We start from the raw sequence: 15,238 nt of genomic DNA, 5'->3' as shown, positions 1-15,238 counted from the left end.
GGGGGAAGGGAAGGTAGAGAGGGAGATGGAGGACCTACAGCGGGCTCCTCTTTGTCAGCACAGAGCCTGACTCAGGGCTCGAACTCCTGAACTGTGAGATCATGACCTGAGCCAAAGTTGGATGCTTAACCGACTGAGCCACCCAGGTGCCCTGTTGTGTGTGTGTGTGTGTGTGTGTGTGTGTGTGTGTGTGTGTGTGTTTTAATGATAAACACGGGTTCTTTTTCTTAGCAAGAGATTTTTTTTCAATAGCCAGGAAGATAATCAACTAGATATTCTTCTCTACTCATCATAAATTCTGTTTTAACTTTTCTTCCTAACTACTCTTCTTATGTAATCATTTGTTCCTGAGTAATACTGCATATTAAAAGAATTTTCATTGAGGGGTGCCTGGGTGGCTCAGTCGGTTGAGCATCCAACTCTTGATTTTGGCTCAGGTTATAATCCAAGAGTTGTGGGATCAAGCCTGGCGTGTGGCTCCTCACTGAACGTGGAACCTGCTTAAGATCCTCTCCCCCTCTCGCACTCCCCCTCTCTCTCACACACTCTCTCTCTAAAATTAAAAAAAAAATTTAAGAATTTTCACCGAAAGGGACTTGGAGTTACGTTTTTCTCATCATATCTCAAATATTCTGAAAATTTTTTGCTCTGACTTGCATTTAAAACATTTTATAGTCAAGGAACAAATAGGGAGAGTTGCCAGTCCAAAGACGTATTTTGTTTTTCTATCTTGAGAAATATAGATTATAAATAGGGTCTAAAGGAAAACATATCACCATAGCAAAGTTTTTCTTTTAAGAAACAAATGAAAAAATTTGTTTTCAGGTGACAGAGTTAAAACTTACTAACTTACTAAGCCTCTGCAGTTTCTAGAAGTTTCCTTAAAAATAAAGTAAACTAGGGGCGCCCAGGTGGCTCAATCGGTTAGGCATTTGACTTCACCTCAGGTCATGATTTCTCAGTTCATGAGTTAGAGCCCCACGTAAGGCTCTGGGCTGACAGCTCAGAGCCTGGAGCCTGCTTCAGATTCTGTGTCTCCCTCTCTTTCTGCCCCTCCCTCTGCTCGCACTCTGTCTCTCTCTGTCTCAAAAATAAACATTAAAAACATTAAAAAAAAATAAAGTAAACTAAAAGTACATTTAGTCATAAACAGTAAGAAAAAGTCTCTACCCGTTAGCTCATTGGGCCTGGAGCTACAAACTACTAATCTATGCTTTCTTCGACCTAGACATATTTATCTCAGGACAGCATCTGAGCAGAGGGTGCAACAGTAATATATACTAGTGGGCTTGGAGCTAAGAGAAAGCCACAATGTCTGAAGGCCACTGGCAAGGAACTCTTGTTCTTCTACTAACAGAAGAACTGTTTGGAAAAAGATTGTTGAAAACAGACAAAAAGAACTACAGAGAGGAAAACATGAAGAAGGTTAGAATGCAACAGTCCAGAACAATTTAAAAGGAAGAGGACAAGGTAGCAAACTCCTTTGAGAATGGACTCCCATATCCTTTTTCTTTCCTTATCTTTGTTCTTTTCTAACTTGTTTTTCTCAACTGTTCCAATCTTGCCCAACTGTGCCTAGTTGTAAAAAAAAAAATCAAGATCTGACCTACATCTCAATAGTGTCCACCTCTGCTGTATCTTTCTATTATGGAATCTCCTCCTTCCAGGGGAAGGCTTTATCTCAATTCCAGAGCCATCTGCCATAGTCAGGATTCTAAAGTGACTCAGAGCCAGAAAATGGTTGAAAATCCTCTGACCTACTAAAAGAAAGAAAGAACTATAAAAAGGACTATATTCACTTACCACGAACCTGCTTTTTTATTTCTTTGGCAGAATCCAGCCATGTCTGTAAAAAGAAGAAAAGTCATTCACAAAGAGCTCCAAAAACACATAAACCACAGAGTACCAGAGCAGGGTTACTGACTGTCATCGAACAGAGTCTCCAGGTCAACCTACATGTCTGATATTAACTTCACACAGGATAGTAAATCTGAGCAGAGAAATAGGGAGCCAGACAGTTAGGCCTGAATCCTAGCTCCACTATTAGCTAGCTGAGTGATTTGAGGCATCTATTCATCTCAGTTTCCTCACCTACTAGAGGAAATTTAGATGAGATACCAGAAGTAGAGCCTATCTCAGAGACATATGATGAAGATTAAATGAGTTCATGTATATAAAGCCTTACGTAAACAAGAAATGCTAAATAAGCACTTGTTATTTTATCATTCTATAAAGAGTAGTAGGGATCTATAACCAAGACTAGTTAACATCACCCACATCTTATTTTTCCCTCCAGTTCTGACCTCCAATCTCATTTAAGTTTTCTTTTAAAAAAATTTTTTTTAATGTTTATTTTTGAGAGAGAGAGACAGAGACAGAGCATGAGCTGGGGAAGGGTAGGGAGAGAGGGAAACATACAATCTGAAGCAGGCTCCAAGTTCTGAGCTGTCAGCACAGAGCCTGATTTGGGGCTTGAACTCATAAACTGAGATCATGACCTGAGCCGAAGTCAGATGCTTAACCAACTGACCCACCCCAGGCGCCCATCTCATTTAAGGTTTCTATGTCAGCACAGCTTCTGGTACATGGTTCATGCTCAGTTAATATTTACTGGATGAATGGTTATGTTGTTTTCTCTGACTACTCTTGCCCACACTAATCTCTCCTTTTACTGTTCTCCAAGTCCACTTACGGTCTATACACCATTTGGGCAAGGTTCTTCCACTTGTGGTGGACTGTGCAAAATAATGGCACTTGGAAAGAGCCTCACCATTAACATTTCCCATAGGCTCCTTGGAAATGTTTAAAGAGAAACTTCTAAATTAAATTGTTTAAAATATTTTTATTGATATGAAACATACAAAAAAGTACCTAAAACATAAGTGTATAAATCAATAAATTCTCAAAGTGAACACATAAGCTCAACGTTATTAGTACCCAGGAGCCCCTCTCATGACTCCTCCCAATCCCTCCCCATTCTCTCCTCCAAAAGACTTAAAACTGAATTTCCGTGATATTTAGAAAAGAAGAGTAAAAGTGTCCCCTCCTCATCCTCTATCCACAAAGACAATAGGCACAAGAAATGGCCCTACCCAAGAAATGAACTTGAAAACCAGTCTTATATTTGATTATATACTACTTTAACTGTTAAATAAAGATAGTTATCACAACAGACAATAAGCACAAGAGTGAGGATTAGTTTCCTTTTCTTTCCCCTTCTCCCACAATTAACATAGAAAATTAAGAAATATGTGTTAAAAATATACCACTTAACGGGCACCTGGGTGGCTCAGTCGGTTGAGCATCCGACTTCGGCCCAGGTCAGACCTCATGGCTCATGAGTTTGAGTCCCACATCAGGCTCTGTGCTGGCAGCACAGAGCCTAGACCCTGCTTTGGATTCTGTGTCTCTGTCTCTCTCTACCCCTCCTCTGCAAACGCTCTCTCTCTCTCTCTCTCTCTCTCTCTCTCTCTCAAAAATAAACATGAAAAAAAATTTTTTAAATACCACTTAATATAAAACTGTTCCTTAGAATAAAAACTAGATACATACTTGTTTAAGCCCTGTCAGAAAAGCAGTAACCCTCATCTCTCATTATGATTAAAGAACTTTAAAGTTGTTGTAGGTTGTTGTTGTAAAAGCACCATTTAGGAAGTTTTGGGGAACCTCTGGGAATCATTTTTTTAATTTTTTTCTTACATTTATTTCTTTTTGAGAGACAGAGAGAAACAGAGCACAAACGGGGGAGGGGCAGACAGAGAGGGAAACATAGAATCTGAAACAGGCTCCAGGCTCTGAGCTGTCAGCACAGAGCCTGATGCGGGGCTCGAACTCACAAACCGTGAGATCATGACCTGAGCCGAAGTTGGACTCCCAACCAACTGAGCCACCCAGGTACCCCCAGAGAATCATTTTTTTTTAATGTTTATTTATTTATTTTGAGAGAGAGAGAAAGGGGGAGCAATCACAGAGAAGGAGCGGAGAGTGAGGGAGAAAGAAAATCCCAAGTAGGCTACTCACTACTTGGAGAGAGCCCTATGCAGCGCTTGATCTCACAAACCATGAGATCATGACCTGAGCCAAAGTTAAAAGTCAGATGCTTAACCAACTGAGCTATCCAGGTGCCCCAAGAATCATCATTTATACCATGCAATCCAGAACTCTTAACAAAGACTACTTTTTACCACTTTGGAACGAACATCTCCCACCATTATGAGGCAACTCTATATTTTCCACTATTTTTCAGAGGAATCTCCCAAGGTAACCTGAAGATGCCAAGTTTCTTACAGAGACTGTACAGTCATTCTAGAACTCTGGAGCTAGAATTCCCACAAATTTGACATAAAGAGGGCAAACCCAGATTTGTGTCAATCACATATGACTCCAAGTAAATGACCTTATAGAATAAATCAGCGCTTCAGTATCTAGACGTCCAAATCCAAATCAAAAACAATATGTACAAAATAATAAAAATCAATGTATATAAGAATTGGCACTTTTATGTTCAATTTAAATGATTCCATTCACAGCATTTTATTTAGCCAAAAAATACCTGAGGAATGCCCCATGTGCTAGCCACTGTAGCTTCAAAAAAAGGATTTAAAAATAGCACTTGTCCTCACAGAGCTAGTCTAATGGAAGAGGTGAATAGCAAACAATTGATTTGTTTGTTCTAGGTGTGAAAATGACTATGACAGAAATGTGTGAGAGTGCTATGAGAGAGCATAGAGTGTTCTAGGAGCACAGAGGAGGTGCACCAAGATGAACTGGGGGTAAGAGGCAGGAAACATTTCTCAAAGGAGTATTTGGGAGTACTAAACTGTATCTTAAGGGACAAACAAGAATTAGCCAGGCAAAATAGAAGATGAAGTAAATAAAAAGGCACAGGGTATAAGAGAACAGGATACATTTGAGTTGCTACATGTAGTCGAGCATAGCTAGAACACAGAGGTGAGGAGGGGAGATACACAATGCAAGAGAATGGTTAAGGGTCAGATCATGGGGGACGCAGTATTCCACAGTAAGAAACTTGGACTTTATCAAGTGCCAGGCAAAGGGGAGCCATTGAAGGATTTAAAGTAAAGGAGAGACATAAATTAGAGGAAGCATGACTGTAGACAGGGAGACCAAATAAGAGGTGGTTTCTGAGAATGATAATTGTGGTACAGAAGAGAATAATGATCATGGGTACTGGCTTTGAAGTCACAGTCTTGAGTTCTAATCCTGTCGCAACCTGTCATTTATTTACTAGCTATGTAACCTTATCTAAGATCATCTAAATCTCAATTTTCTCATACACAAAACTGGGATAAAACTACCCTCCTGACAGAGTTATTATGGATTAAATTATTTGGTGTATTTAAAAAGCACATAACCAGCACTCAATAAAGTGTGCTGATATTGACAATCAAAAGGGTTTGATAGGATGACTATGGGTCAGAGAAAAAAGAGCTTGAATGTATGAGAAGGTGGGGTACAGGGGGAATGATTTGAGTTGGTAAGTTATAAAGTTAAAGGATAATTCCCAAGTTGCCACCTTAGGGAACTGGAAGGAGTAGTACTATTCACTGAAATAGGAAATGTAGGATATAAAAAAGAAATCGATTTTCTTGAAGAAGAAGAAAAAAATAGCAAAAAAAACCTGGAAACAACTCAAATGTCCATCAATAGTGGAATAAATAAATTGTGGTATATTTTGTAGATATATTTTTGAGGCATCTTTGGAAATCCACATGAAATATTTCAATAGACAGCTGGATAAACAGGTCCTGACATTCAGTAGAGAGATTTGGGCCAGAAATATAAATCTGGGCACTTTTCCCATATAGGTGATAGATAAAACCATGAAAGAAGACAAAAATCACAGAGGAGTGAAAAGAAAGACACTAAAGACAGACCTTTGGGGAACACTTGCATTTAAGGGATGGAGAAAGGGCAAAGAGCTGAGAAATAAACTGAGAAGGGGTGAGCAAAGTGGCAGGAGGAAAACAGGAGAGACTGGTATCATAGAATCTAAAGGAATAGAAAGCTTCAAGGATGGGCGGACAAGATCATCCATGCTACAAAATGGACAGGAAACATAAGGATGAAAAACTCAGATTTATCTTGGCAAGAGTAGTTTCAGCTGAGTGATAAGAGTAGAAATCCAAATGCAGTACCTCATACTAAGTGCAGGTGAGGATGTGGCACAGCTGGAACTCATTCAGTGCTCGTAGAGTGTCAACTGGTAACACCACTTTGGAAAGCTGTCTGATACTATCCACTAAAGCTGAACATATGCATTCTTTATAACCCAGCAATTCCACTTTAGGAATACACCCAACAGAAATGTATGTGACAAGATGTGCACTAACACACATGTACAAGAATGCTCCTAGCAGCAGTATTCTTGAAAGCTCAAACTATATACAAGCCAAACATCCATCAACAGTAGAATACAAAGTGTGGTACAAATGATGAACTTTTATACAGAAATGAGAATGAATGAGCTACTGCTACTCACAACATGGATGAATCTCAAAAACACAATACTGAACAAAATAAAAGAAATCAGACCTAAGAGAACACATGTATGATTTCATTTATGCAACACAGTTTAAAAACAGGCAAAATTAACTCATGGTGATAGATGTTAGGAAGACACCTGTTACTTTTAATGGGGGGTAAGGTAGGGGTAATGATTGTTAGGGGATGGAGGTAGTGACTTAGAGGGGGACGAAAAGGGATTCTGGAGTCTGGTAATCTAGGGGTGTTTATCCAAATGTGTTCCCTTTGTAAAAATTCTTTGAAATATGCATGCGTGATTTATGCACCTCCCTGTATTATGTTAGACTAATAGGCAGTGAGGAACTAGAGATAGTTATATGTAAACTAATTTCTCAAGAGCATGGTTGTGTAGGACAGGCAAAAGGATTATAACTAGCGAAAAGAGACAGAAATTAACTGATAAAACAACAAAATGTTGAGAGGACAAAAGAACTGTATCTTATTAGGGATCTTAAGATGCCCTCTCAAACAGCACTTCTGATGATCTTCTGGTTTCTATTTGAATACTTTCAGTTACAAGGGTTCCCTTTAATTTTTTTTTTTTTAAGAATTCCCTTTTGGGGCACCTGGGTGGCTCAGTCGGTTAAGCGTCCGACTTCGGCTCAGCTCATGATCTCACGGTCTGTGGGTTCGAGCCCCGCATCGGGCTCTGTGCTGACAGCTCAGAGCCTGGAGCCTACTTTGGATTCTGTGTCTCCCTCTCTCTCTGCCCCATCCCCACTCATGCTCTGTCTCTCTCTGTCTTAAAAATAAATAAAATATTAAAAAAAATTTTTTTTTCAATAAATGAGTTTATTGTCAAATTGGTTTCCATACAACACCCAGTGCTCATCCCAAAAGGTGCCCTCCTCAATACCCATCACCCACCCTCCCCTCCCTCCCACCCCCCCATCAACCCTCAGTTTGTTCTCAGTTTTTAAGAGTCTCTTATGCTTTGGCTCTCTCCCACTGTAACCTCCTTTTTTTTTCCCTTCCCCTCCCCCATGGGTTTAAAAATATGGAACGCTTCACGAATTTGCGTGTCATCCTTGCGCAGGGGCCATGCTAATCTTCTCTGTATCGTTCCAATTTTAGTATATGTGCTGCCGAAGCGAGCACTAAAAAAAATTTTTTTAAAGAATTCCCTTTTAAGGGTCCATTTTGCCAATCATATCGTGTGAGTTAAATAAATTAACATTTCAAACAGAATTTAAGTTTGTGATTCGAAAAGAATCACATTCCTTCTTGTGCTTAAAAAAAAAGTTTCGAAACAGCAGAGATGAACAACAGCAGTAGCCTGATATAGATCTTCATTCATTCAACTGAAGAATTACAGGTCTCGCTTGTGCTCTCCTACTTCAAAACACCTCACGTGTTGTCCCTTTCACTTTGAATTCTGCGAGGTCTATCCCTTATAAGTCAGATCTTATGTTACTTCCTGCAGGAAACCCTTTCTATGTGGGTGTCCATCTTACTACTGCCCCCTCCCCACCCCCATCAGTCTGGGAGCTCCCTGAGCAACGAGACTACCTATGTGTTTTATAGCTCTGCCTGGCACAACACAAATGTTGTCTACTCGATAAATGTTTGATGAATAAACGAATGAAAAATGCTCCCAAAATAAGCCAGGATAGAGGTGATAAGGTTTCAACTAAGGCAATGGGATTTAATGAAGTAAAATGAATAGGAACTTTTCATATCTTTTGCAGCAATTATAACCTTAGGTCATAAAGTTTTAAGAAAGAACATGCCCTGAGTTGGTCATGATCTACCCTTATCTGGAGGTCCTAAAACCCCACACATACATGTAAGTGATCTATACAAATCCTTGTCTCTTGAGGTAAAAGATTTATCTATACACTCCACAATCTGTCTTCCTTAATCTGAGGAATAACGATTGTTTATGCTACTGTTAGTATGTTTACTTCAAATCACTGCTCCAATAAGTTTATAGAAACTCTCTAACATAGTAATTCTAAATCTGACTCTTCACATGTTAAAAAAGCCACATTTAAATCCACTAGAGATGTCAAATCAAATCTTCCTAGCAAAAGCCAAGATCCTGAATACAGCCTCCCTACTCTACAAGTATGTTTACAAAATTCATTTTAGTCTTTCTTATTTACTAGACAATAAAGATATAATCATTACTGGTACTTGCCTTCAAAGCTAGCCAATAATCAATGGAAAACAATCCATCCTTTCAAATGACTATAAATGAAATGCCTCACACTATTGATTTAATATTCACTCCAATGGTGTTTACTATTTGCCTTTGCAAGGTGAAAGAAAGACCCTCTTGGCTGTAACTGATTATTCAGAGTTGAAAATCTGACTCCTAAAGTAAGAAAATTCATCCACACAGAAAATGGAAGAAAGGAGAAAGACCATATACTATTGAAATGAATGAACTCCTCATTTAAAATTCTCATTATTGGGGCCCCTGGGTGGCTCAGTCGGTTGAGCATCCGACTTCGGCTCAGGTCATGACCTCGCAGTCTGTGAGTTCGAGCCCCGCGTCGGGCTCTGTGCTGACAGCTCAGAGCCTGGAGCCTGCTTCGGATTCCGTGTCTCCCTCTCTCTCTGCCCCTCCCCCACTCATGCTCTCTCTCGCTCTCTCTCTCTCTCTCTCTCTCTCTCTCTCTCTCTGTCAAAAATAAATAAACATTAAAAAAATGTTTTTTAATTAAAAATAAATAAATAAAATTCTCATTATTTACCAAAAGAGCTCACGATTTTTGCTTAGAGAAGGAATTTGGAGTAGGGGGTAGGAATTAATGTGGATGATATTTCTCCAAGGTAAAAAAAAAAAATCCTTGATTCATTCATAAACAACTAAGCAGGAATAAAATGTAGGAAACAACTGCTTAACTCCTGTAATTTTGATTCATAGTGGTAATAAATCTCTCATAGGGCTATAGAAGTTTGCTTCTGACTGCTTTTCCTCTTCTCTAGCCAGACTCAATCTGGCAATAGGTCTGTTATTTTGCAGTTAGTAGAGAAAGAGAGCAAGCAAGCCATTCCACATGAGGAAAAGTCAATTCAATTAACTTTCCTCCCTGCTAAAGGTATCCAACTGTCTACAAACAAAACACAAAGATCCAGAAGCTCTTTAGGAGAGAAGTTAATATACAACAGACAAATCTTTACACACAAAAAAGAAGACAACAGGCTGGGAATGGAAAGAGGATATTCATCTCCATTTGTATTACGGTTCACATTTCTTCCCACAATTCGAGAACCGTTAAAAAGAAAACCATGGGCCCAAAATGGAGTCACTTAGGTTAAGGCCCCAAGTCAGTAAACCAAGACTTAATACTGCAGAAATGTTAACTAGTCAATATGGGAATTTCCTGGTCAGCACTAGGAAATTTACTAACAGACCCTTTCTGTTTCCCTTAGGAGGATGACTTTGCCTAAAACAGTAGATTCTTTGCTAATAATTTCCTTTTTTCCATTCCCTCTCTACCTTAAAAAACCTTTCCTTTCATGTAGCCCTTTAGGGCTCCCCTCCACTCCTAGGTGGGATACTGCTCTATTCATGAAGTGATTATTAAAGCCAATTATTAGATCTTTAAAATTTACTCGGTTGAATTTTTATAATTTAACAGGAACTAATTCTGTAGATGGGAAACAAGCAGAGAAACAAAGACAAAATGTAAAAATCAAAGACAGAGGAATAAAAAGTTCTTGAAGAAGAAAATCATTTAGGACGGAGCAGGAGGCAAGGAATTTCAGGAGTAAACAGGCTGTACAGCTGGGAGGAAACCATTCTGCCTTCATAAGCTTCAGTTTTCTCATCTCTAAAAGGAGGGGACTGAACCCCAGGAGCTTCCACAGCTCTGGTATCCTTTGTGTTTTCAGAATGACAGAAACTGTGGATAAATGACTAACAAACATTAATGGTTTTACAGATGTAATCATTTCATGAATCTCTATATATTTCTAAAGAGAGTATCTGGAAATCTGGCTTACTGACAGTAGATACACATAGGTAATGGTAACTAAAATGAAACTGAATAGCGTGCCAGGCAGTGCAGCTCCACCGTGTCCGAGGGCAGCTCAGCAGCTGCAGCAGCCACTACCAGAGGGGGCCTTCTGCAGGTCTCCCCTGTCCCCTCCACGCCGGGGATGAAATTCCACAACAAGAAGGAAGCAGTTACGTAGCATCAGTGGACGAAAACTAAACCAAGATCCAGGCCCTATAGCTCTGTCCCCATCAGCCTGATAATCACCAGTGTCGCCTACCTCCCTCTGGGTTCCTGGGCCAACAAGATGCTGGAATGAGACGCAAAGATGAGGAGTCAGCCCGGGGACCCTGATTCCCTTCCCACTGGCAAGGAACCAGGAACCAAGGGAGGAGCTCCCCACCAGGGCTCACCGCAGAAGTCCAGCCAGTTGGTTCCAGGGCCTGCCACTTCTGCAGGGGCACCTTCCAGGCTCCTCTGGCAGCCCCACCCCAGCACCCACACTGCTGCTGCGACTACGACAAGGCTTTCTCTTACCAGTCCAAGCTGGCCCCATACCAGCTGGCACACAGCACAGCCCACCCCCATCCGTGCCCCAATTGCCCCAAGGCCCTCTCTTACCTTCAACCTGGCAGCCCACCACCTCACGCACAGCGAGTACCTGCCCATACCCGTGCCTACACTGCCCAAAGGCCTTTGGCCATAGCTCCAAGCTGGCAGCCCACTTCTGGGCACATATGCCAGCCCCCACCAGTGCCCTCACGGCCCCAGGTCCTTCTGCTACCCCTCCAAACTTGCACCTCACCGCCACACACACCATGCCACCGATGGCCAACCCTATCCTCGTTGGCAGTGCCCTATGGACTTTTTCATTCCCCTCCAAACTGGCCACTCAAAGCTTGTGTCACGTACCCCCCCACCTCGTCCCCCCACGGCACTAGGCAGCAAGCCCATGGCCCAGGCATCGCTACTCCAGCTGTGAGCAGGCCTTTGGCCAAAGACGCTTCCTGCTCTGTCTCCAAAGCAGCCAACACCAGACTGAGAGCCAGGTGGAGTGAGAGTGAGCTCTTTCCCCTTGGCTCACGGTACCCTCTGCCATCAACCTGGGTCAATAAAGAGGTGGCATTTCTAAGCTGGTCTGTATGGACTTTTCTCTTCCAGATAGCTGGCAAGGAGACTGGCTCCACACTGGGCTCAAACTTACAAGGCGGAGGAACCCTTTCCTCACCTGTTTTGGGCAGGGGAAGGTGTGAGCCAAAACCATGGACTTGGAGCTGTGGTTCGAAAGCAAGCCCTGGATTTGGTTTTTCCCTTCTATTCAGATTGCAAAAGTAAAAAATCTCCTAGCATCGTGGGTTGGTGAGAGTGTGGGGAAACAGGGTCTCTCCCTATTGTTGTAAATTAAATCGGTACCTCCATTTTGGCCGTTTGACTGTATCTGTAAAAAAATTTTAAATGCAAAAATAAAATGAAATCAAATAATATGGCTAAATATAGCAATTAAGTAGAGTATGCTGTTCTCCAGGTAGATTATTTAACCCAAGAAAGATCAGGTAGATTACTGAGCTTGAACAATGCTCCAAAATACACCTCTAGATTATGACATACAAATCTAATTTTTTAAAAAAAAATTTTTTTTTTCAACGTTTATTTATTTTTGGGACAGAGAGAGACAGAGCATGAACGGGGGAGGAGCAGAGAGAGAGGGAGACACAGAATCGGAAACAGGCTCCAGGCTCTGAGCCATCAGCCCAGAGCCCGACGCGGGGCTCGAACTCACGGACCGCGAGATCGTGACCTGGCTGAAGTCGGACGCTTACCCGACTGCGCCACCCAGGCGCCCCAAATCTAATTTTTTAAAGCAAAAACATTGTTTAGTTGGTAATTTTATTTTAAAATAATACTATCAAAATAATAATGATAATACCTTTTTATTGACTGCTTTCTACATGCCATGTACCATTCCACATGTTTTTATGTAAATTATTTCATTATCATTCCCATTTTACCAATGAGAAAAAAAGAAGTAACTTACCTATCTCACAAGTATTAAGTGACAAATCTGTTCTCTAAAATTTAATAATACGTCTCACTCTTAAACATTTATGGAATGCATACCACAAGGTAGATAGAGAGAGAGGGGGAGGGAAGGAGGGAAGATGGAGAGAGGAAGAAAGGGAAGAAAGGGAAGGAAAGGGAAGGAAAGGAAAGGAGAGGAGAGGGGAGGGGAGGTGGAAGGGGAAGGGAAAGGGGAAGGGGAAGGAAGGGGAAGGGGAAGGGGAAGGGAAGGAGGGAGAGAGGAGGAAAGGAAAGGAAAGGAAAGGAAAGGAAAGGAAAGGAAAGGAAAGGAAAGACAAGAAAATAAGATTCTACTAGCTTAATTCTACAAAGGGAAAGTCATACAGAAGATCAAGAATCAGAATGGCTTTGGCCTTCTTAATAGCAACACTGGAAGCTAGAAGACAATGGAGCAATGCCTTCAAAATTATGATGGTTCAAGTATAAAATTATATACCCAACCAAACTAACAACAAAATGTGAAGGTAAAGTAGACCTTTTTCAGACATATAATGTCTCAACAAGATTATGTCTCATGTGCTCCTTCTTTCTCAGAAGAAGCACTCTATCAAAACACAAGAAAAAGCTGAGACAAAGGAAATAGGAGAAACATCACAGGAGAAAGGCAAATCAAATCCCCAGGATGGGGGCACCTGTGTGGCTTAGTCAGTTGAGCATCCGACCCTTGATTTCAGCTCAGGTCATGATCCCAGGGTCGTGGGATGGAGTCCTATGTTGGGCTCCATGCTGAGTGTGGAGCCTGCCTGGGATTTTTGCTCTCTCTCCTCTCCCCCACTCACACTCTCTCTCTCTCTCAAAATAAAAATAAATTTCAGGGGCGCCTGGGTGGCGCAGTCGGTTAAGCGTCCGACTTCAGCCAGGTCACGATCTCGCGGTCCGTGAGTTCCAGCCCCGCGTCAGGCTCTGGGCTGATGGCTCGGAGCCTGGAGCCTGTTTCCGATTCTGTGTCTCCCTCTCTCTCTGCCCCTCCCCCGTTCATGCTCTGTCTCTCTCTGTCCCAAAAATAAATAAACGTGGAAAAAAAAAATTTCAAAAAACATCCCCAGGATGATGGTGATGGTAAATACCAGGGACAACTATGTATTCAGACAGACAGAGCAACTCATCCACACTAAAGAAGTGTGACTCAAGAGATAGTATATTGAAGAAGGATGGTCATTACCAGGGTGGATTTTGCTACTGTACTGGCCCTTTCACCTGACAGTGCTAAGGTAAGTCTTCCCAAAATTAATTTTTGTACAAGATTTGCTTGGCAAGTTCCTGTTTTCCCTTCTATGCCCTACTTCCTGGATCAGCCTAAAGACTCGCATTTTAACCCAAAAAAACCCTCTGCTTTGACCCATTTCTGAGAGCTGAAGTTTGACCACAATGAATTTAGAAGCAGAAAATATAGAAAAGTTCATTGCCTCTGACCACGTTCCTGTTGGATATCCTGTAAGAACCTGGACCCTGCTATAGACCTGTCAAATGCTCTGAATATGATAAGCCCTATGTTTCCCAGGATTCACTTACCCACTGACTTCCCCCTAAGCGGCTCTTATAAACTATCAGGGAAGTTGAAACTAGATTATGATTCTGAGACAAAAGCCTTTCTCTTCTAGAAATATTTTATCTAAAAGGGATAACAATGCCCTTTTTTTACACAGCCAGGTTTATACTTTGCTATTCAGCTTTTATATTAGCCACTTTTTAAAAAAATGTTTATTTATGAGAGAACGAGAGCATGGGAGGGGCAGAGAGAGGAGAGAGAGAATCCCAAGCAGGCTCTGCATTACTAGTGCAGAGCCTGACACGGGGCTTGATCCTATGAATCATGAGATCATGGCCTGAGCCGAAATCAGGAGTCAGATGCTCAACTGACAGAGCCACCCAGGTACCCCTATATTAGCCATTTTTAAAATCACTTTACACACACACACACACACACACACACACACATACAAAAATATAAATAATATAAATAAAGCAATTTAATATTTGCTTATTAAGATTTTGAAAAGTATAAGGAAAATAAAACTTGCTGACAGGACAAATATGGATGGGACCAACAATGGTGAAAAGTTTTCACTGCAACTGAAAGTTTTTGTACCAATGTGGGCCCTAAAAACTCAACTACAAGTGGAAAAGAATTTCCTCTGCTGAATGTCTTTAGATAAGCTAGCTTCTCAAAATTTAATTATGCATGGTTCATAGAAAAAATATTTTCAGTTATATTAAACAAGTAAGTACTCAGTGACTTTATTTACATGCCAAATTCAAGCATTCTCAATTATTCTCAGATGAATCTTGGGTTTTTTTCTTTTTGTACCCACAATGTAAAAACATTGAACTTTACCTCACTGAGCTTGTATAACATAAAATACTTTTCTGAGTATTTTCCTTGATTCATGGAAGAATTTTCTAGCCCACAGCTGCTGAATGTTTTTCACTGTAGTTTTGGGGTATTGTTTTTTTAATTACCTTCAATCTTCCCATATCAATCGAACTTAGAGGTTTCAGTACAAGTTGGTTTGAGCCTTTAAGGGCAAAGATTAAGTCCTTAAAGAATAATATTAACCTAGTGCTGGCAGACATAGTTCTTCTGTTTGAATAAACAGTCACTCACATAGAAAGACAAACTGTTGCAAACTACTAATTAACTACTAGTACATTCAACAAATAGATTT

The 15,238-nt window shown here is 40.9% G+C and overlaps 1 protein-coding gene, 1 non-coding gene and 1 pseudogene across 17 annotated transcripts in view; 1 reads left to right on the top strand and 2 right to left on the bottom strand.

The window, feature by feature from the left end:
• The window catches only part of EPB41 (erythrocyte membrane protein band 4.1), a 200,956-nt gene that overhangs the window by 88,686 nt on the left and 97,032 nt on the right, over positions 1-15,238 (bottom strand). For all 16 annotated transcript variants that reach the window (XM_030327999.1, XM_032594237.1, XM_030327998.1 and 13 more), the window contains one exon: positions 1,804-1,846. In XM_030327999.1, coding sequence (XP_030183859.1) covers positions 1,804-1,846 — 43 coding nt within the window. The remainder of the gene's footprint in view (positions 1-1,803; positions 1,847-15,238) is intronic.
• On the bottom strand, positions 7,538-7,644 carry LOC115522495. Its single transcript, XR_003971401.1, has one exon. It is a non-coding gene; the product is annotated as a U6 spliceosomal RNA (small nuclear RNA).
• LOC115521303 lies at positions 10,801-11,551 on the top strand (annotated as a pseudogene).

This window comes from Lynx canadensis, chromosome C1, assembly GCF_007474595.2.
Source record: "Lynx canadensis isolate LIC74 chromosome C1, mLynCan4.pri.v2, whole genome shotgun sequence".
NCBI lineage: Eukaryota > Metazoa > Chordata > Mammalia > Carnivora > Felidae > Lynx > Lynx canadensis.
The sequence above is the reverse complement of the archived record's forward strand: the minus strand, read 5'-3'. Positions and strand labels throughout refer to the sequence as shown.